This window comes from Anser brachyrhynchus (genome assembly GCF_964034855.1).
Source record: "Anser brachyrhynchus genome assembly, chromosome: 22".
NCBI classification, from domain to species: domain Eukaryota; kingdom Metazoa; phylum Chordata; class Aves; order Anseriformes; family Anatidae; genus Anser; species Anser brachyrhynchus.
Genome location: NC_137715.1, coordinates 1,858,376 through 1,880,310, shown reverse-complemented (window position 1 = coordinate 1,880,310; position 21,935 = coordinate 1,858,376). Strand labels below are relative to the sequence as shown.

At 51.8% G+C, this 21,935-nt stretch overlaps 2 protein-coding genes across 13 annotated transcripts in view; both read right to left on the bottom strand.

The window, feature by feature from the left end:
- Positions 1-348: 348 nt before the first annotated feature.
- Positions 349-6,482, bottom strand: HOXB2 (homeobox B2). The gene is made up of 3 exons (XM_080564690.1): positions 4,644-6,482; positions 3,582-4,588; positions 349-2,443 (listed from the first exon to the last, which is right to left on the bottom strand). Exons 2-3 carry the CDS (start codon positions 3,967-3,969, stop codon positions 1,863-1,865), a joined length of 969 nt encoding a protein of 322 aa, XP_080420816.1. The 5' UTR covers positions 3,970-4,588; positions 4,644-6,482; the 3' UTR covers positions 349-1,862.
- A 1,557-nt stretch (positions 6,483-8,039) lies between these two features.
- HOXB3 (homeobox B3) overlaps positions 8,040-21,935 on the bottom strand; it is a 53,867-nt gene continuing 39,971 nt past the window's right edge. For 3 of the 12 annotated variants that reach the window (XM_080564687.1, XM_080564682.1, XM_080564683.1), the window contains exons 3-5: positions 15,102-17,529; positions 11,488-12,041; positions 8,040-10,462 (exon numbers count right to left, since the gene is read on the bottom strand). In XM_080564687.1, coding sequence (XP_080420813.1) covers positions 9,696-10,462; positions 11,488-11,923 — 1,203 coding nt within the window. In that variant the 5' untranslated portion in view covers positions 11,924-12,041; positions 15,102-17,529 and the 3' untranslated portion in view covers positions 8,040-9,695. Of the gene's footprint in view, positions 10,463-11,487; positions 12,042-15,101; positions 17,753-19,318; positions 20,207-21,935 lie in introns of those variants that run through there. The other 9 variants (XM_080564680.1, XM_080564685.1, XM_080564688.1 and 6 more) reach the window with 6 other exon arrangements.

Below are 21,935 nucleotides of genomic sequence, written 5' to 3'. Positions count from 1 at the left end.
CCCAGGCCCCGGCCCGCGGGGGGGCGGCTCCGCCCGGCCGCCGGAGCGCCGGAACGGCCCCGCGGGACGGAGACCGCGGCCCCGGGGAGCCCCGCGGGGCCAGGCCCCTCCGGGCGCGGCTCGCCGCCCCCGGCCGCCGCGGGCCGCCCTGCGCCGGCCCTCCGCTGGCCCTGGGGCCGGGGCCGGGGCAGCGCCGCGGGTAGGGGCCGCTCGGCTGCTCCCCGCGCTCCCCGCGCCCCCCTCGCCCCCCGCCCGCGGCGCCCCCGGGCTCGCCCCGCGCGCAGACGCCGCCCGCCGGGGTTGTGCCGTGCCCGAGGAACCACCGGTGACTTAGCAAAGACGTAACGTGATTTATTTTGGGTGTCACCGCGATTGATTCCTGCGCTGACCCCCTTCCATTCATAAGCCTCCCCACCCCCTCCGCCTCGCCCTCCCTCCCTGATAGTGAGGTTTGTGATTAAAATCGCATGTTGCGAGACCGCGTTCGTGAAGGGATCCGCGAGCCGAGACAGAGCTGCGCGAACTGCTGCGGAAGGAGACCGCAGATCTACGAGGCCGGAGGTTTTCTGGGTTTTGCTGCTAAAAAGACGGGGGAGGAAAAAAGAAATGTCTCTTTCAGGCTAATCTCTTCCCCCTCTGCCCTCTGTAGCATTTATTTGTTGGCCAAAATGATGGCTCGCACCACCCATGTTTTGCTCCTACTCGAAATCCCCCTTTTTAGCATTTTCTTTCTTTAAATTACTTGTAACTGCGATGTGGCACGTTTCTGTTTCCTGCTGCAAGCGATGAGAGACGGTGGAGCGGGCCCACGGCAAGGGGCAGCGCTGGCCGCTCCGGGCCGGGCTGCGGGAACGGCTGCAGGGGGCTGCGCCCCCGCCCCCAGCACGGGAGCGGAATGTGCGGGGGCTCCGCGGCGCCGCCTTTGTGCTGCCTTCCCCTCGGCCCGAGCCGTGCTTACGGGAGGGAGTCTGAGTCACAAAAACACGCCAGCGAGCGTTAGCATGGGAAACAAATACCCGGCTTCGATTCATTTAAAAAAAAAATAACAATAAAAAACAAGCTCAAAGAAAATGCAGACAGAACGGAACAGGGCAAATATTTCTGACCCACGAAGCCTCTTGCAATATTGTTTGGGAGCAATTTCTTTTGTCCTCTCTCTCAATGCACATGAACAGACTATAAAGACACCAGATCGCTGCAAATCGGGGAAGAGGAAGGAGACTGATTTAGGAAAAAAAAAAAAAACAAACAATTTCGAATGAAATATATAGCAACCCACGTTTCTTAGTTTTATAAAGGCATTTATTTACTCTATGAAAATAATGTACAATAAATAATTTGCCATTTACTATTAAAACATTTTAATAAATAGTCTACATCTAAAACTTAAAAAGAGGAAAGAAAATTCCTCTGTTTTATTATTATCATTATCATTATCATTTTATTAAGAAATCTAAAAGTCTCATTCTGATTCCTGAGAAAGTCACTTGAAGGATTTACAAATGTTTTCTCTCGAGGCCTGACATGTCTGATGTGCGTGAGAACTATCGGGCGCCGTCTTTAAAATAAATAAGAAAAAAGCCTATAATTAAGAACTTGGTTTTAATTACAAAATAATAACAATAAAAACCCTGCTCTTTTATGTGAGCCTCGTAAAATAAATACTGCGAGTGTGATTCCGGTCCCGCAAATCGAGCAGTCTCGGAAGAAAGAGTTTGGGGCTCGGGGGGGTGATTGAACGAGTGGTGGCTCGGGGGCGATTTCGGGGGCGCCCCCCGTCCCCGCAGCCGGGGGCAGCTGGCGGCGGGGCTGGGGGCGCCTCGGCCTGGCGGGGCAGCAGCGGCAGGCGGGGAGCGGGCCCGCTACTGGAAATTCAGGTGCTGCAGCTCTGCAGCGCAAAGTGCGCTTGCAAAGAAGTCCAGGTCTTCCTCGGAGAAGTGGAGGGGGCTCCCCAGGGAGTCCTGCAGGCCGGGGGAGAGCTGCGGGCAGGGCTCTGCCGAGAAGATGCCCGGCTCCGGCGGCGAAGGCGAGTCCCGGCCGCCGGGGCGGGCGCGCTGCGGGCGGGAGGCGGCGGCGCGGGGCTGCGCCGGGCTCCGGGGGCCCCCGGGCGGCTCGGGGCGCGCCTGGCCGCGGCTGGGCCCCGGCGCGGGGCCGTCCTCGGCCTCGTCCAGGGCGTCGCTGCCCTCGTCCGGGCCGGGGCAGGCGGCGTCCCCGTCGGGGGGCTCTTTGTGCCGCGTCTGCCGCTTGTGCTTCATGCGGCGGTTCTGGAACCAGACCTTGACTTGCCGCTCGGTCAGGTCGAGCAGAGCCGCGATCTCCACCCGGCGGGGCCTGCAGAGGTATTTGTTGAAGTGGAATTCCTTCTCCAGCTCCAGGAGCTGCGTGTTGGTGTACGCCGTCCGGAGCCTCCTGGAGCCGCTGGTGTCTGCGAGCCCCTGGGTGTCTTAAACACACAAAACCGCACGTTGCAAAAGAGGGAGGGGGGCCGGTGCGCGGATGGAGGGTCTGGATCCGTCCCCTCCTTGCTGCGGGCAGGGCAGGACGTGCCCCGCACTACCGAGCGGGGGTGGGGGGAGGGTTGGGGAGCCGCTGCGAGAGAAGATAAATGTTTAATTAAGCTCTTCCCACTGTGGAAGAGGGTTGGAAATCGCTCTCCGGTACCCTTGCCCCCAAGGAGGAGAAAGGATTTTGCTCCCTGGCCTCTCCCTTTAGAAACCTTTCTTCTCTGCCCCCTTCGCAGACATGGGGAATTTCGACCCAGTTTTTCTCTCTCTCTTTCTTTTTTTTCCTTTTTTTTTTTTTTTTTTTTCCCTGCCAGTAGGTTAGGGACTGACGCTGTGGGCTTCGATTCCTGTGTTATCTGGCCAATGAGCTCTGGTGTCCGCCTTTCTGCCTGAGCATTTTTTACCTGAACGGTGCTAGGAAAATACCGAAACAGTAAATTACACTTACACATTTTGTCCCGGGGGAAGGAGGGTCCCTGGCCAGGGTTACTGAGCTCCCTGGCCAAGGGACGCCTTGGGGAGATGTTAGTTTGCCTGGAGGTTGGAGGATTTGGGGGTGTATCAGTTTTGCGATGGCGAGCTGGCTCTCCCCACTGCGCTGGATGCTGGGGACCCCTGCTCTCCGTCTTTCTGCCTCCTCATCTTGCTCGCAGCAGCCTCAGAGTTACCCTCACGTCTTTCTTTCCACCCTCCGCTCTTTTTTTTATTATTATTATTTTCCCTGTAGGTTGTAAAGAAAATCAAGGCTGGGAGGGAAAGTCAAGAAAATGGAGCTGTGGCTCAGCTGCCAAGTCTCCCCGCTGTAGCTCATAAAGAGCCCGACTCCCCCGGAAATCTCTTTGCTTTCGCAGAAGTTGCAGCAATTTCTCTTTTATTTGAGGGGGGGATAAATACCCGCCCCCCCGGCGGTTTACATTGCTGCGGTGCATTTTATTGCGTGACACAGTTTCGGGGAGGTGCGGGGCAAAGTCTGTCGGGGGGCCAGGGCAGGGCTGCTGGTGGGACGGCGGGGACTGTTCATCATTCGAATCCTCTCCGATTTCAGCAAACACCCCCTCACCCCCTTATTATACGAACCTGCGGGAGATCCTGCGGCAGGGATCGGCAACGAGGAAGATGATGGGGGGGAAGAGGAGGAAGACGAGGATGGAGCCTGGGTTGCTTTCTTGGACGATTTCTTCTCCTTCATCCAGGGGAATTCCGCTGCCAAGGGGCCGGGCTGTGCCGGAGGCTGGGGCTGGAGCAGGCCATGAGATGCTCTTTTTTGGCTCCTCGGTCTTCCTTGGCTGCTGGAACAAGGATTCAGGCTGAGGACGGTTTGCTCAAAAGGAGGAGGAATTAATGTCGAGTTCTTGATTGATGAAGTTTGAAATGTCTCCAGGACAGCGGGAAGAGACGTCAGGCACTCTGCGAGCGAAGGCTGGCTATTTATAAACCCGATCTCCCTCTCAAATTCAAAATTCATGGCTTTTCCAGGGCCCAGGGTTTAAAAAGCGGGAGGGGGGGAGGAAGGAGGAGGGGAAGAGAGGAAGAAATCTGAGGGCCTCAGTTTTTATGGCAGTGATGATGATGGTTCTCGGGCTTTTTATAATTGTTATATTGCTGATAATACAGGCGTATGGGGACCTTGCTCTGTTAAACTCGAGACTGGGGCGAAATTGCAGCCAATTCGTGGTCACGTGGCCATCCGCGGCCAATGGCAGGCGGGGCCTGGTGGCAAACAGAACGCATTATTTTCTTTAATTGATTAAAAAAAGGCGAGGGAAGATCCCCAGAAGAGCATCCCCGCCATCCCTCCTCGGCAGGCTGCGGGCGGCTCCGCGGGGCCAGCGGGCCAGGAGCTGCTGCCTGCACTGCGTGCACTGCCCGCACTGCCCGCACTGCCTGCACTGCCCGGTGCTGCCCGCACTGCCCGCACTGCCTGCACTGCCCGCACTGCCCGGTGTTGCCCGCACTGCCTGCTCTGCGTGCACTGCCCGCACTGCCCGGTGTTGCCCGCACTGCCTGCACTGCCCGCACTGCCCGCACTGCCCGGTGTTGCCCGCACTGCCTGCACTGCGTGCACTGCCCGGTGCTGCCCGGTGCTGCCTGCACTGCCCGCACTGCCCGCCCTGCGTGCACTGCCCACCCTGCGTGCACTGCCCGCACTGCCCGCACTGCGTACACAGCCTGCACTTGCGTGCACTGCCTGCACTGCCCGCACTGCCTGCACTGCCTGCACTGCCCAGTGCTGCCCGCACTGCCTGCACTGCGTGCACTGCCCGGTGCTGCCCGGTGCTGCCCGCACTGCCCGCACTGCCCGCACTGCCCGCACTGCCCGCACTGCCCAGTGCTGCCCGCACTGCCCGCACTGCCCGCACTGCCCGCACTGCCCGCACTGCCCGCACTGCCCAGTGCTGCCCGCACTGCCCGCACTGCCCGCACTGCCCGGTGCTGCCGGTGCTGCCCGCACTGCCTGCACTGCCCGCACTGCCTGCACTGCCCGCACTGCCCGCACTGGCCACACTGCCTGCACTGCCCGGTGCTGCCCGTACTGCCTGCACTGCGTGCACTGCCCGGAGCTGCCCGGTGCTGCCCGCACTGCCCGGTGCTGCCCGCACTGCCCGGTGCTGCCCGGTGCTGCCCGCACTGCCCGCACTGCCCGGTGCTGCCCGGTGCTGCCCGGTGCTGCCCGCGCTGCCCGGTGCTGCCGGTGCCGGGCGGCCCCGCGGCGACGCCGTCGCTGGGCTCGGGACATTTGGTTCCCCCCGGGGGAGGCGGACGTGGGAAAAGGGCCTTTGCCCGCCCGAGGTGCCCGCCCGCAGCCGAGGAGAAGGCCCCGAACCGCAGGCGAGCAGGGCCCTCGGCACCGCCGCGGGTGCGGGCCCGTTGTGCGGATGTGCTGCGGGGCGGTCCGGTCCGCAGCTTGGTGGCTGAGCCCGGGTATGAGGCTCTAAGGAAATCAAGTGGGCGTTCACGTCGAGTCCAGGTAGATCGGCCAGATTTACCTCGTCAAACTACTTTAAAAGAAACAGCGTAATCCTGCTTCCAAAGCGACTCTTAACAGACCCTTTACGCTTTCCTTAAAAGCCAAACGTGTTTTTAAGGTCACGGATACCTTTGAAATCGCATTTCTGCCTTCCCACCCCTTTTCCCCCATTTCTCCCTGCCAATAAACAGCTCCACTTCCAGAGTTTACAAAATAAATAAATAAAATGAAAAGTCATTTCCCAAGAAGATTTTGTTGTTCTTTTTTTCTTTTTCTTCTTTTTTTTTTTCTTTTAAAGTGGCCAGGTCCACACAAACCGAAAAGAAGAGAGAAACGATCAATCTTTTTCTTGAAAGAATTTGACAGCTCGGCCTAACTCACTCAGCAAAGAATTTTGGCTTTTGCTAAGGAGTTACTTCAAGCAGGAAAGAGTCGAAAAGTTTAATCCAGGGCCCAGAATTCGGGAATTGTAGAAAATAAAAAATTCTAGGGAAAAAAAAGTTGCTGCTGCAAAAAGGAAATCTGGCTGGGTTTTAGTTTGTTTTGTCAAGCTCCATTTCTCCCTTTTTGCAGCAGAGAAGGATTGGCAGGCTGCATTCACACAGGGAGAAGCCTAGAAACTTTTGTCAGTTAAAGCATCCGTGTGGGTGGCACGGGTTTTAGAGAAACACATAATAAATCTAAAGCTGAAATAGATACCCAACCACAGCTTAGCAAAACGACAAATACAAATTAAAATAATAATAAAAACTAAAACTAAAATTACAAAACGCAGTTCGATTGAGGGCTTTAGAGTTTGGCAGAATTTCCCTAAAAACTTATTATCCGTGGATGTTCTCATCGAAATAAACATAAATCCTGTCAGATAGGGACTGACGTCCTAATTCATAGTTTGGTTTCCGATCATTTCTTGCTTTTTTTGGACTAAAGTGGCGTTTTGGCGGTTTCGGGCTTTGTCTTTAGGCTCCCGGTTCCTCGCTGCTCTCTGAGGGACGCGCGGTGGGGTTCACCGGGGGACCGGGGTGCAGCAGGGGAGTTTGGGGTGTAAAAGGGAACCTGCCCCAACGGGATTCGCTGCTTTTACTGACACTGAAGTGCCGAAGCAAAACAAAACAAAACGAAACAAAATATATCCGGGAAAGAGTAATTTATTTTTTTTCCCACGCGCCGTGCGGAGGCAACAGGAACAAAAACAAATCCCCGTACTCAAGGGGAAAGGCATCGCCCAGCAGCAAGGAATCCGCACGGTTAGCGAGCGATTGGGAAACGCACTCATTGAAGACAAAGCCGTGTCTGCGTCTGCAACGCGGGGGCGCAAATTAAGCCGGAGGCTGCGAGGGGTTACAGGGACGGAGGCAGCCGAGAACCCCCATGACGGGAGCACGAGCCGTGCTCCTTCCTCGCCGTTGGCTTCTCCGTACCCATTTTTAGCCGCTTCCCGGGAATCCGTGCCACAAACCCCAGCAACATGGCGACCGGGATGTGGCACTGAGAACGCTGCATTCGGCGACCGGGGAAAAAAACAGCCCCCGAACGCCAGCCCAGGCCAAGCTCCTTTTATTTCATCCGATCCCAAGCGGAGCTCGCACGCTTTTGTGCTTCTGCCTTACAGCATCCCCGACTGGCGAATTGCTCTCTGCGCGGGTAGGCACAGGCGAGCCCCAGTCCTGGGAGAAAAACGAGCCCCGTCTTTCTTTTGTGCTGTTATTTACCGTTGCGCGGGGGCTGTGATCGTTAACCTGGAACTCCACCCGCTCACGAGTGGGGGCCGGGAGCAGCCCGGGCCGCTTCTCCCCCGGCTCCGTGCCGCCGCCCCCCCCGCACGCGGCCGTTTCTCCGCGCACCCCCGGGCGTGCCCGGCTGCGCGTACCCGCGTGGGGCGGGCACGGGCACACGGCAGGCCCGGCGTCGCGGTGCTGCACTCCCACGGCCCGGGCCTGCCGTCGGTGTTCCCCGGTACCTCCTAAAGCCTGCCCGGCCTCCCCGCCCGGCAGCGTCTACACCTACACCTCCCCCTCTGCCAGCCGCGGGAGCGGAGCCTCTCGCCCCCTCCGGAGCCGCGGGGCTCGCCCCGGCCCCGGCCCCCCCCCGCCTCCCCGCTCCGACGGAGCGCCTCGGGGAGGGCGCGTGCCCGCGGCCGTGCCCGCGCAGCGCCTCGGCGCCGCGGAACTCCCCGCGCGCGGCCCGCGCCCTTTGTGCGCCGCCCGCCTTTGTGCTCGCGGCGGCCCAATGGCAGCGCGGCCCCGCGCCACGTGAGCCCTTTGTGGCCGCGGGCGGGAGCAGGCCCGGGGCGGCGGGAGCGGGAGCGGCCCCGGCCCCTCCGGGACTTCGCTCGCTCCTCTTCCTTCCCCTTCTCCCTCTTCTCCTTCCCGTTCTTCTCCTTCTTCTTTCCTCTTTCTCTTTCTCTTTCTCTTTCTCTTTCTCTTTCTCTTTCTCTTTCTCTTTCTCTTTCTCTTTCTCTTTCTCTTTCTCTTTCTCTTTCTCTTTCTCTTTCTCTTTCTCTTTCTCTTTCTCTTTCTCTTTCTCTTTCTCTTTCTCTGCTTTTAAATCCGACTGATAGGACGAGATAAAATTGATAACAGAAAGTTTATTCAAGAATTGTTCAACAGACAACCCTTAAGCAAGGAAATAAAATAACTACTGTAAGAACAAAGAAAGAACTCCGGAGAGGAGGGCGAGGTGGGAGGGAGGGGTCAGCTCTAGCTCTTCTAACCGGGACTATACAATTACAGGCTGGTTCTGCTCTCATGCCTCCAGTAGAACTAATTACATTATTCATAAGTACGAAGGTAACATAAAACTACTGGTCCTTCTAAATTACAATAACTAAAATAAGCTTGTTGTACAATGACAAGGAAACACAATGTCCTTTATAACAAGTAAATACTAAAAAAGTACAATTTGATTCTTTTTTTTTTCCTCATATAAATACATAATATTGGGGATAAATAATACAAAAAGGAAAATATTTTAAACTGGCTATAACCAATAAATATATATGAATGTTCACCAGAACACACACCTATTGAAGGACATCTCGACTGAGTTGGACGGACACCCTTCAAAGTTGTTTTTATACCCATTATATGTAAACTCTAAGTGCAACAAAGATGTCCAGACAAGAAAGCATTAGCAAATACTAGAGATCCATTCACTTCTGCTTCGATTGGAGGACATTCAATTTGTTCAAATATACCCTGTTTTCACGTAAGGTCAGGAGAAGAGGAGGAAAGAAGCATAGGACTTCTAAGTCTTAAGATTGCTTTTCTGTTAATGAACCCTAAGGAAAATCCCCCCGCTCCCTCCCCCCCCCCCAAAAAAAAAGAAAAAAGAAAAAAAAGAAAAAAGTCAACCAACGGTGTCATCGAATGGAAAAATGGAAACTTCACAGTATCAGTGGCAAAGGTGGAAAAATATTCAGACCTGTCAACTCTTTCTCCCTCTCTTTGGACTGCTATTAGTGTGGTTGGGTTTTTAGGCATTTCAGAAATTTGTTTCCTGAACCTTTTTCAATTCTTAGACCTCTCTTATTCTATTTTTTTAATTATTTTTGAGAGGGGAGGTGGGGTAAGAGGGGAAGAGTGTGAATGCTACACGTTGGCAGGTGTGTATATTTGCAGTTTATGTGGGGATTGGTGGGAAGTTACTCATCAAAAAAGGATGCCCTTCCTCTGAAGGCTGGAAAGGAAAGCACAACGTTTTTCTAGAGAAGATGTTGAAGAGGAGGGTAGTTTTCTTGGGAATCTCTTTTGATTGCCTATATAGACAGGTGTGCATGTTTCTGTAGATGCAGAGACACCAACTGTTTAAGATTTGGCTGGCTGACTATTCTGCTGTCCACTGTCCAAGAATTACCAGCGGTAATCTGTAGTTTGTTTGAAAATTAAGGATGTTGCTTCTAAAAAATCTGCTAGATTCCCACAGATCTACCCAAAAACAGCTTCAGAAGCATTTGTGTTGACCCACAGGAGGTATATCTCTTCAGAGAGAAAGCTGCTTTTGGCAGTAAATACTGAAATGGTTGGAAATTGTGCCTAATGGAACCCAGAAATAATAATGGCAAGCACAAAAACCTAAGAACGAAAGAAAAAAAACCATCAGCGAAAGAAAAACAATAAACAGCTCAACACAAATGCTTCTGAAGCCAGTCCTGCCCTCTTCCCCTCCTCTCTGTCCCATGTCGGGGTCCCATCCAGTCGACTCGAGCCTGTCCCTGCTCCCTATCACAGGTGGGTCAGTTTGGGCGCCTCCTGGATTCTGCCCTGAGAAGATGCGTGGTGCGTGGAAAGGTCTGTGTAGGTGGGGTGGGTCTCGCACGGTCCGTGGTGCTGGCTCGGAGGCATCTGCGGAGGCCCGCTGTAGTCCATGCTGGCTGCCTGGGGATGTGGCAGGTGATTGAGGCCATAAAGGGATGGGCCAGAGGTGGGCATAGAATCCACATAGTTACCTCCAACATAGACGGGACTTCCCTGCATACTGGGAGTCCCGTAGGCCACCCCATTCCCTTGTAACACGTGGGGGTCGTACTCAGGGGCCGTGTTGGTGTACTTCTGTTGGGAGGGGCAGCCTTTGATGGGGTTTTGGTAGTTAGTTGGCATGGCATAGGCATTTTGGTGGGGCTTATTGAAGGAAGGCGGTGAGGGGGCATCGTAGTTACTGCTCATGGTGTGCAAGGCATTCATAAATCCGGCGGAGGATTGCATGGGCTGGGGCGGGCTGCTGGTGGGAGAAGGCCCTCCAGAAGAAGACCCCATGCCTTTTGACTTCTGATCTTTCTTATACTTCATCCTCCTGTTCTGGAACCAGATCTTGATCTGCCTCTCACTGAGGTTCAACAGGTTGGCCATCTCCACACGGCGGGGCCTGCACAGGTAGCGGTTGAAGTGGAATTCCTTCTCCAGCTCCACCAGCTGAGCACTGGTGTAGGCTGTGCGGGCTCTCTTGGAGGCCGAGGAGCCTGGAGGGCTTTTCTCGCCACTGCAGGTTTCTGCTGGCCGCGAAATGAAATAAAAGATAATTACTTACATGCAGAAATTGAATGCATCGTTTCTTAATAAATCCTGGAACAGGCACAAGAGTTCAACCCCCCCCCCTTCCCTCACCCCCTTGCATTAGCCTGCACTCCATAATCATGTCATTTATTAAGAGTTCTGTTCTCCAAAGCTGCCCCTGGTTTATGAAAATTTGATCATGTCATGTAGAAAAGGATTCCAGGGCCATTTATTTAGGAGTCGATTATTTTCAACAGATAATTTTGAGAAAATAATATTTGGCAGGGGGGCACTCACTGCAAAGCCAATTAATATTAACATGGGTCAGTGTTGGGAGGTACTTTGTTTGCCAAGGTGTTAATACACATACACATCTTGTGTGCAGCTCATATTTGTGTAACAGAAATATTTACACGCACATTGTTAAACACCAAATCGCATTTGTACCTATGTTTTTGTAATATAAGCATGTATATAATAGATAAACGATACTAATGTAGTGAAGTGCATGCTGCAGAGCTTATGTGAGTGCATTTGTCACAACAGTGCTATTTCTATACTGATTTTTTATCTGTGATTGCATTAGAGATGCATGTGTGTATGCATGCAGAAATAGCCTCGTATTTATGCATATGCTCCCTACAGGCACACACAGTCAGAGAGCACCATGTTTACTGCTGTGTCTGGAGGCAGAGAGGAAGGAAGAAAACAAGCACTCGGCTTTCTCATCTCTAGATTGATCGGGGGTGCACATTTCTGGGTGTCTGCATCTGCACGGCCAGACATTGGCTGTGTACAGCCACCTGGCTGCACTTCCCCGAGGTGCCCTGGTTATGTTCAGAAGCAACCAAGGGTTCGGTCAGCACTGCAGGATGGGCCAAGGCTGCTTGGGATCATGCCCAGCACCTGGATCCTCTCTGGATCCTTCCCCCCCAACCTTCCTCCAAAAAAGACCCCTCCGGACAGTGGCTCTGTTACCTCACAAGTTAGGAAAACAGATGGTTACAAGAGCAGAACAGTGTACCTGTGCTAGGGGAAGTGTTTTTCTGTTTGGAGTTTTGCCTCGATTCTTTCATCCAGGGGAAAATCTGCTTGGTGAGACTGGCGTTTGCACTGAGGTTGGCTTTGCTGGGGGCACTTTTACTGCTCCCTGACTGGTTATTGCTGTTGCTACTGGTGCTGTTGGTGGCAGGGTTTGGGGGCGGCGAGACAGTTGGAGGTGGATGGTGCTCCTGGGGCAAACTTGGACGCATGCAGCTCCCATTCAGGTCTTTACTTTTTGCGTGAGGGGTTGTGTTGCCAAGGGACTGGAGGGAGCAGGCAGACCTCTGATAGTCACTCTCCACATGAGAGCCTGGCTGGAAGGGCTGCTGCGGACCCTCGTAGCCGAACCCGTTGGTGCTCCCATAGGAGTAGCCCCCAAAGAGCGTGGAGCTGTCGTAGTATGTTGTCTTCTGCATCTCTGGGATTCCCCAAAATGATTTTTCCGGCTACCAGGGTCTTGACACCCCTATGGCAGAACATTGGCACCCCAAGGCCACGTGACAGGCCGTTTCCAGCTGTCTATTTGAAGCTGACCTGAAAGGTTAGGAGAAAACACACAATAATAGTACCCAGCCTATGAATCCATCTTGGGGCCTGAAAGGCACATGACATGAATAGGGTCCTGCAGAACGGGGTGAACAGATGCTTTGAGCAGATTTTGTCCTGTGTGCAGCCTAAGAAAGCTCATCAGATGTTTTAGTGCAAAAGTGTTGAGCTGATTTTTAGGAGTAGTTTTCCTGGTTGTTGTTTGTTTGCCCCTTTTTTTCTCAGAGCATAACAACGAGGTTGTATAACTACGCACATGCTCAGTAAGTACATGTGGTTACATCTATTTACGTCTATTTACATCTATATTTATCTCTCATCTCTCTATATATACACATAGGAATACACACATATACCCATTGAGGGGGGTAGCACACACAGATCCATGTGCAGTTGTGCACATTAACGTAAATACAAGAATATGGAACAGATAATTGCTAGCTACAAGCATGAGAGGAATGAGATTCGTGCCTTCTTATCCCTGACCTATTCAAATCAGCCATTCGCAGACATAAAAAACAGCAGGATGTTTTAGAGTCAGAACAGTATGCTGAGTTTATTGTAAGGCCACTCTCTGGTATATTTGTTCTAAAACTGAAAACAGCCAATAGTTGATATGTTTTATCCAGGTAAAAGTGTCCTGACACAGTTGGCTCAATTTGCTGTTTACACAGAGACTCACAATGTCTTTGGAATTCGGGGCAAATATTTTAAGCAGATTTAAGCAGGGGCATGAATTCAAGAATGTGCTTCCTTCAGCCTGTTTGTTGGTCTCTCTCTCTCTTTCTTTGGCAGCACAGGTTGTATTTAGAAAACATACCCTTTTGTTGCCTACAGTGCTTCATACTCATTGCTCTTGAATCTGGAACTATTGTTGCCAAGATGTAATTCCAAAAGCAGTTTAATTGCCTTTTTTTTTTCCCTTAGAAAACAAACGTGTCACCAGACCATTTGCTCCTAACTTTGTAGCCCGTTGATTTTCCATCATTCCTCTCTCCCCAAGTCCAAGCCCTAGAAGTCTAAAAACCCAATTCAAAACCTCAAATTACAAAATGAAACCTTTCTTTTCTTTCTCTCTCTGTCCTTTTCCTTCTTTTCTTTCTTTCTTTTTCTTTCTTTCTTTCTTTCTTTCTTTCTTTCTTTCTTTCTTTCTTTCTTTCTTTCTTTCTTTCTTTCTTTCTCTTTCTTTCTTTCTTTCTTTTTCTTTCTTTCTAACATAAACTTTCTCTACAATGCAGACAGAGTAAAAATACCCTCAGAAATATGAAAACTATTATTACTGAAAATAATCTGATGTGTAGCTAACATCTTTTAAAAAGGCAGTGACTTCTCTCTGCAGCTCAGAGTTTGCAAGGAGCCACTGAACATTTTGTTTTGAAATTGATATCCATTGTATATTTAATTGTACCTATTGTATATTTAATTTTATCTGGGCTCTTTCATTCTCTAAAATAAAATAAAATAAAATAAAATAAAATAAAATAAAATAAAATAAAATAAAATAAACTCTGCGGAGATAGAATCTAATGTGATATTTCTGAGTACTGGGGTTTAACAGGAGCCACAGCTCAACAATAAATAACATCTTTTTTTCCGTTCCCTTCTCTTCCCTTCCCTGACTGCTGTGTTCCTCTGCCATGGCAGACGAAACCTCCGTATACTTCTAACATAGCCTCAGACAGTGTCCACGAAGGGACTGGTTTGCTTTTTACACCGATTAAATCCTTTATGCATTCCCAAATCTGTATTGTATCTTCCACCGAGATGTATTACTGTCTATAGGGAGAATTATATCTTTGCTGGGAGTTATTCTCCTCTGGTTCCCGCACCATGATAAATAAGTCTTATTAAAAAGTATACTCCAGTACCATAGCTGAGAAGCTGTGAATTAATTAACAAACAGCAGCGCCGTTATTATGAATAGGTTTGCTGAAAATGTCTAGAAGGGCAGAGGTGGGAATTTCTCCAAGGCCTTCCTGTCTGGCATAGGTTTCTTAAAAAAAAAAAAAAAAAAAAAAAGCAAAACCAACTGAAAAGAGAACCGAGTGAAGAGGTTCAGCGAAAGCAGCTAAAAATAACAGGCTTTTTTTTTTTAGAAAAAAAAAGGCCATGAAATAAATTTACAGTCCCCTTCGCCCAAAAGCTCTCTCGCTTGTGGCTTCCAGAGATTTGCTTTGTACCTCATCTCTCAGCGCCTCACAAATGCCGCTCATTTATCTTTGCCGAGGACGGCCGCAATCCTAATTATTTACTCCAAGGAATTGTTTAAAAAAAAATCTCAGGCAGAATAATAAATATTCGATTATCTCCTGTTCCAATTAAAGCCGGGCAGGGTCCTTGCCGGGGTCTCCTCGCGCTCCAAGTTTCGCTCTGCCAGCCGTAACGTTTAACCACAACTCCTCGCCAGGAACTTTTGGGGGCGAAGCTTCGGGGGCACGGAAATAAAATCGGGGAGGGGAAAGGCGCGAGGGGAGAGGGCTGCGGGCGAAGGGAAATCCAGCGCCCGGGGGAAGAAGGTAGAGGAACTCTAAGGCGGATGTCTTCCTCGTAAAACCGTTCCCTCCATGTTGGAAATCCTAAATTCCCGACCTGGCTCTGTTTATGAAGAAGAGCAGCGCCTTTCCCCTCCCCCCGCCCCTCCTAAGGAATATTGCCCGGAGCCGGTGAAAACAGGAATAGCCCCGGGTTTAATTTCAATTATTATCGATAATAAATATCCTACACATGCCCTTAACAATAAGTCGGCTGCTGAGAAAGACCTCAGATCCCAGCGACTGCCTTGCGGTGCATATGCCTGGAAAATAGAGACACATTCCTAAAATTTCCCTCATCCCTCCCCCACAACCGAGCTTCACCCCAAGCCTAACTCCCCAGTTGTAAAGCAGGGGAAAAGGGCCCTGGATGAGGGCTGCAAAAGAGCCTCTGCGTGGAAGGAAGCTTAAAGCTTGTGAACTCTTCTTGAACCGAGATTGGAGTCATATGGTCATAAATCATTGGGACATATACTCCGCCATTCACAAAGTGATAGCCTATTTGAGTCCGGCTTACCTTAGTCTCTGACGAGCAAAGCACAGGCAGACATAATATATTTTCACATCCAGCATCCACGCAATCAATAAGCAAGGAATGACCCCCTTCCTTTAAAAACGTTAAAGGAGTACACGAGAGGAAAAAATCCAGCATATGTATGTATAAATGTATTAAAAAAAAAAAAAGCCAAAACAGGGGGGAGGGGGCTCAGCCAGTGGAGCTTTCGGTTACGGCAGCTCAAATTGTCTCTGTCTCCGTTTGGGAAGAAAAAAAATCAAGATGCTTTCCAGCTTCCAAGATGTGCAGAAAAACTGAGGGCTTTGAATGGACAAACCCTGAGATTCTAGTTGCCCTATAGACTGGTACGCTCTGCTCACTGATAACAATGGCCTCTGCTTTACCACAGCAAAGGGGAAGAAGGGAAAGGAGAAGGGAAAAAAAAAAAAAAAAGAAAGAAAGAAAAGCTGAACACAACCCCCCCCCCCCCCTTTAACTATGCAATGCTTGGCTAGGATTAAAATAATAACGAAAAGAATCCAGGCTACGGGGAGGGCGGGGGGCGAGGGGGAAATAAAGCGGAGGGGATATTTAAAAATAAAGAATTGGGCTGGATTGCTGGGCAAAGCCAACGAGCCTCCCAAACAGCGTCACTAGTGAAAAATTATGCTAATTGCAGACGTGGTGGACAGAGGCCTAGACAGAAAGATAGCAAAGCTTGCCTTTGATTCACGTGTTTAACAATTAGGTGTCAATTTATGCTAATAAACCGTTTCAACATAGTCATGGTGTGTCCCCCCCCCCCGTTGCCGGCTGCAGTCGCGGCGCTTTCAACAGCCGCCGCTGCCCCTCCGCGGCCCTTCGGCGGCGAGAGGCCCCCCCCGGGGCGGCCCAGAGCCGGGGGGCGCTGGGGGCTGGGGGGGGGGGGCTGGGGGCGGCCCCGCAGCCTCTCCGGGGCGCGGGGGGAGCCGGGGGGGCCCCGCGGAACTCGCGCGGAGTTCGCGTCCCGGCCGCTGCCTGCGGGCGGCTCCCGGCCCCGCGGGGGGGAGCCGCGGCTCGGGGGGGTCGGGGCGCGAGCACCGGGGGGACGCGACCGCTGAGGCCGGGGGTCGGGGCAGCCGCTGGTGCCGCTCGGGGTGCCGCTGTGCGGCCCGAGGCGCACGCCTTCCTCCGCTCCCAGAAACTCGCCGAGCTGCGTTCTGGGGAGCGTCCGTGACGAGGAGGGGCTGGCGAGTGGGAGGAAGGCAGGGCAAAGAATTTAGGTGTCTGCACTTTTTTTTTTTTTTTTTTAAGTGCTACTTTTGTTGCCCATCGCAATTATCTTCCCTCCTTTAATTCTGGCGCTCGCTCCTTCGGCTAAGTGCTGACGGGGGGGATTTACGTTTAGCAACAAGACAAGGAGTGACCAGAAGGGCTCTGTGGACTTCGCGGGGAAGGCATGCCCCGGCTGGGGGGGCTGCATCGCCTTTCTTTTTTTTTTTTTCACCTTAGGCGAGTGACTCTGGAAAGGGGAAAGAAGTGTGTCCAAGCAAACATTTGAGTTTTGAGAGGACTTAACTCTGAGTTGGACAGCCACGGTTTTCTAGGTGATGGATAAAGTCTTATCCCAAGGACTACGGTGTTTCCAGCTATTTTTCTGACTGCAACGTTCAGATCTCTGAAGTGGGAGTTTCGACCGGGGACATCCCTATTGCGATTTTTTATCCCCGTGTGACTTTTTATAAAGTGCTCCAAAATAAATCCTCTGCTACAAGTTAGTTCATATTTTGGAGCCCCCGGCGCTGAAACTCCAGGGAAGGAGAGAGGAAAAACTGTCGCGGACTCTTTTTAAAGACTTCTCTGTAGGTGAAGTACTCTGTAGGTTTCTGAATATGGATGTCCACTGACTTATTACGGTACCTAGGCAATCAGAAGTATCTCGGGTTCTGCAAGTAACTCCTCTGAAGTGCAAAATTTTGTTTTAAGCTTAACTGGCAGCCGAAAAAAAAATAAGGAGGTCGTTGCACGTTTATGTGTTGAGTTCTTCTAAAGAGTTTTTAGGCTTGCTGTGTATTACCATTTTTGCTTTGGTTGCAGCTTATTTTTCTTTAAAATGTAACTTCCTCGCACAAAATTGGCAGCAAATGTTGCAATCTGACTGGCTTTCCCTTCAAAGGGAGTACAGGAAATATCTTCCATTTAAAACACTCCCTCAAAGTTACGGCCATAAATCACAAAGTTTAAAGACAAGCAAGTAGCAAAATGAAAATACTGAAATCCAGGGCACCGTGCTCCGTGCAGGTGGGGGGGGTCACGCTGGGTGACTGCAGCAGGAATGGCTTCCAAGGCTGATGCAGAGAGACGGACAGAGGGAGAGGGACCAGGTAGGATATTCAGCAAAACTCACCAATTCTCGGATGTCCGGTCCAGCAAATACGAGGCTGTGGTGGACTTTGAGAAAGGAGAAGAACTGAAGGGGGGGAAGAAAAAAGTATGAAACTTCGGTCAGAAAAGCGTGGACAAGGGAATGCAAAAGGAATTCATCATACAGAGAAATGCTGGGTGGGAATGGGGGAGAAGACAGGCTCTAATAACAAAAGCCCCAGCAGTTCCCCTCGGAGGTTACTCCTCATCCGAACCGCCACGGCATTTCCAGGGAGCGCACCGCTCGCCGCGCGTTCGTACCCGAGTTGAGCCGGGGGGGGGGGGGGGGGGGGGCACGGGGCTTTTGAGGTTTATTGCCGTAAAACCCCGATGCGGCCGCCTGGCTGCCCCCGCTCCCCCGCCGCCCCCGCGGGACCGGCCGCCGGGGGCCGCGCTGGCGAAACTGGCGGCGGGGCCGGGGGGGTCCAGGAGGCGGCGGGGCCGGGGGGCTCGGGGTTAAGCACAGGCGGTTAATTAGCTCCGAGTCCAAGGACAGGAAACATCGCGGAAAGCACGAGGCCGCTTTCCTGAAGGACTGGGGATTAGGAAGGGGGCCGGGGGGGCCTGTTCTTTCCCGCACTCCAGTTTGGTCGGAGGATCGCCACGAAGGGGGGGGGGATGCTTTATGGTGTCCGAGGACACCGCTCGCACAGCAGAGATTTGGTATCAGAATTAACGATATCAAGCCGTAACGTTTTTATAGCCACACCGAGATTTACCGCCGCCACGTTCGCAGGAAGGACTCAGAGAGGGAAAAGAAGGGAAGAAAGAAAAAGCAATCTCATTTAAAAATATTTTCGTTTTGGGAAACATTCAGTCGCTTTAATAATCCCGTTTCCGTTCTGTATGTTGATGTTATTAATCTTAAATAAAAATGTTCCCCTCACACCCCCACTCTGCTTGTGACAGCATCCCCGAGTCCATAAATCACCCGCGGATGCTCGTGACCTTCTCTAGTCGGCGGCCCATAGCTGTATTTTTATTAGTATTATTATTACATGAGCGCACACTTTAATACACAGCTTTGGCAATATTCCACTTACATCACAACCTTCCCCGGTTAACTGGGGCTTTTCAGTTGCCTCTGAAGAGTACACACAGAAATTTGTAAAGAGGAAAAAAAAAAAGAAAGAAAGAAAAAAAAAACCACCACCCTTTCTGCGTTGTGAACTCGGCAAACGAAATCTGAGTCTCGGCAAGTTCCTCCCACGCCGGGCCCGGGAGAAGAGGGCAGACCGAGAGGAGGTGGAGAAAAGAGGAAAATCGCGTTTATTTGGAGTGGTTGCAGGAGGGAGGAGGGGAAAAGAGAAACAAACAAACAAACAAAAAAGATTTGGCGTAAATAACGGCTCCGGGGGCGGGGACCTGTTTGTTTTTCATTGTTTTTAATTTATTCCCTTGCAGTAAAGGCAGGAGAGCGACGGACGGAGCGAGTTTTTCCCCCGATGTTCTTTGTTTTGACTGGGGGGCTTTGCTCTATCTGCTTTGCATTAATTTCTCTCTCAGAGGCGGTGCGGATCCCACCCAGCCCCTGCTCGGCCCTCACCGGGGCAGGGTGGAGGCCCCCGCGGCACCCACCGCCTCCCCGGGGGCTGCTCAGCCGCCCTCGGTCCTTTTGCTTTTGGTCTAAAGGAGTCTGGGTTTCCTCGCTCCCGTTCCTCAAACAGAGAGCCCGAGGGAGGGGGGAGTTACGGAAGGTCCAGGACCTCCTGAAACCCCAAACAGAAGCCAGCCCGGATAAGAAATCAAAATGAACCTGAGTGAGCAGTGTTTTTTCCTTGACAGATTAGACCTTTTTCTCCCCGTGACCTTTGCTTAGAGGAGCAATAACTCACCAGGTTAACGATCGCTCAGCGGAAGTGCTTTTGAATTGTCTCCAAAAAACAACAAAACAAACCAAAGCCCGGCCCCGCGCCGCTCCCAGGCTGCTGTGAGGTGGGTGCCCGGCACCCCCGCACCCCCGGCAGCCCCGCAGCCCCCCGCAGCCCCCCGCAGCCTCTCGCATCCCCGCACCACCCCTCTCCCGCCCCGTCGCCAAAACCTGAGGCGGGGTCGGGACGGGGTCGGGGCGGGGTGGGTTTGGGGTGCGCGAGGCAGGCGGGCTGCGGTTCCAGCGGGTGCACAGGGGTGTTTGGGGAGCGGCTCACCGGAGGCGGGCTGGGAATCACCATCCCCGCTTTTCTTCTCCACCCCCACTCCAAATGCCAAAATAATAGCTTGAATTATGTGCTCACGTGACTGGGACGCGTCAACCTTTTCCCTATTTTATACAGAATTGGTAAATGACCGGCTCCCCCTCCAGTCGCACGAATTCCCCCATCAGCAAATTTCCCAAACTTCCCAGGCAGCCGATGCCCCTTGCTCCCTGCCGCCGCAGCTGGGACTGGCCTGGGTTTGGGGAGCTCCAGCTGCTCGTTCTTCTCTCTCTCTCGCTTGCTCTCTTTAATTCTACACACACCCCCGCCCCCCTTTTAATCTTTTGTCCTGAAGGCGAAGGAGACGAACAAACACTAACGAGGAAAGCGACCGCAACAACCACCGCTCCCAAAGCCTCGGCGTCCAGCCAAACGGCGAAGACGACGGTGACAGAGGGGAAACACCCGGGGTTAGGGGACAGGAGAAGCGGAGGGGGCTTCTCTGCCTTGCCGGCGGCGGGGCAGCGCTCGGAGGCCTTGGGGACGGGCTCCTCGCCCCTAGTCCAGGCTGCCCACCCCCCCCCACCCCCCAAGAAAGAAAGAAAGAAAGAAAGAAAGAAAGAAAGAAAGAAAGAAAGAAAGAAAGAAAGAAAGAGGATTTGAGGATTCAAAACTTTTCTCCCACTGCCCTTCCTTCGCCTCCCAGGAGGTCCAGGCACCCACGCTACCACCGTGGTTGCTTCTTTGAGAAAAGGAAGAAATTTGGTTATTTTTGCAGTGGTACTCGCCTGAATCCGGGACCTGGCTGTCGCTGGAAGACGGCCTGAGCATGGGGGAGAAGGAACCTGGGAGAAGAAATAAGCTCCATTTTACCTGTTTTCAAGTGATAATTCACAAAGACTAACAGTTTTTGAGCAGGGAGTCTCAGGAGAGGGAGAAAGAAGAGCTGTTAATAAATTATATTTCTCTGTTTTGTGATGTTTTCACCGAATGTTTATCTTCTGTAGGGAACCATAAGGATACCACCGAGTCCCGCATTCTACCCTCAGTGTACATCTCTGCAATCGCCCCACAGACGGCCACCAATGGGCACAGAGGAGAGCCACTGCCCTTTGCTAAAATCCTCTCTTACGGTACGGGTATTTGGTCTGTCAAACTTATCACCATATCAAAGGGCTCCCTTCTTTCCCGGGTTCTTAGTTAATTTTTAATTAGGAGGGAAAGCTTTGGGAACAACAATGTTTAACACAGCAGAGGACAGGCAGATGGAAGAGGAGGTTTTAAATCCTATTTCTATTTTTAACACGGATGCGAGCAAGTCTGGCCGAGCCGGGATGCACCTCGCTGCAACGCACGTGTTTTTTGCCAGAAATATCACATCCCGACGCCCCCAAGCCCCTGGGCAGAGCGGACAACCTAGCTAAGGGAACAACCCGAAGAAGCCCAGCTGCTCGATGTTCATCCACCCAGAAGAGCCTCGTTTCGGTGCTCCCGGATTTCGCCCTTGCTGTAAAATGCCACAAAGAGGAACTGAGCTTCCAGCTCCCCCCCACCTCGCCACGCCAGGGCTCAGATCCCCCACGCTGCAATAAGTCGTTTTTAGGGAGTGTGGGAGAAAAGAAAGATAGAAGTGTGGAAAAATACTCCCCCACCCAAATCTTCTGTCCCAAAAGAGGAGAAGTGGGAGCACCAACAACATACAGATCTATATGGCTAGATTTCAGAAAGTGTCCATTAATATCAATTTACTTCAATGAAAACTTTGCTTCTTCATGAAGTTGATGATTTATGATAAAATCAATTAAATTACAGCCACTTAGGGCCTGCGGTTTCTTCTCAGATTTCATTCGCCAACAGATCAAGCGCTTGGTAAAAAAAAAATCAAGTTTAGCTGGAGGCGAGTAAAGATAATTCTGAAGCTGAGGAAATTTAATGCAAAGCAATTTTCAGGGGAAAAAAAAAAACACAGACGCTTGTGTATCCAAGCTCATGCTCTCTGCCAATATACCAGTTCGCCTCGGGAAATATTAGACACTGAGTCAAAACTTTTCCAGTTTCACAATGTATGAGGACATTTTTAGAACTGGCAACTTGTCCAGGGGACTGAGTTATTATCTTGTTCTAAATGGAAAGGAACCAAAGGAGAACAGAGAGCGCACACACGTATATATTTAGAAAACTTTCTGCGTTTAATTCGATTTCTCCCTCTCTCTTCCACCTCCCCTCCTCCCTCCCCATGCAACCGATTTTATTGTCTCACTCTTGAAATGAAATCGGGAGCTCACGGCGTGGGGGAAGAGCTGGGGGGGGAGCGGGG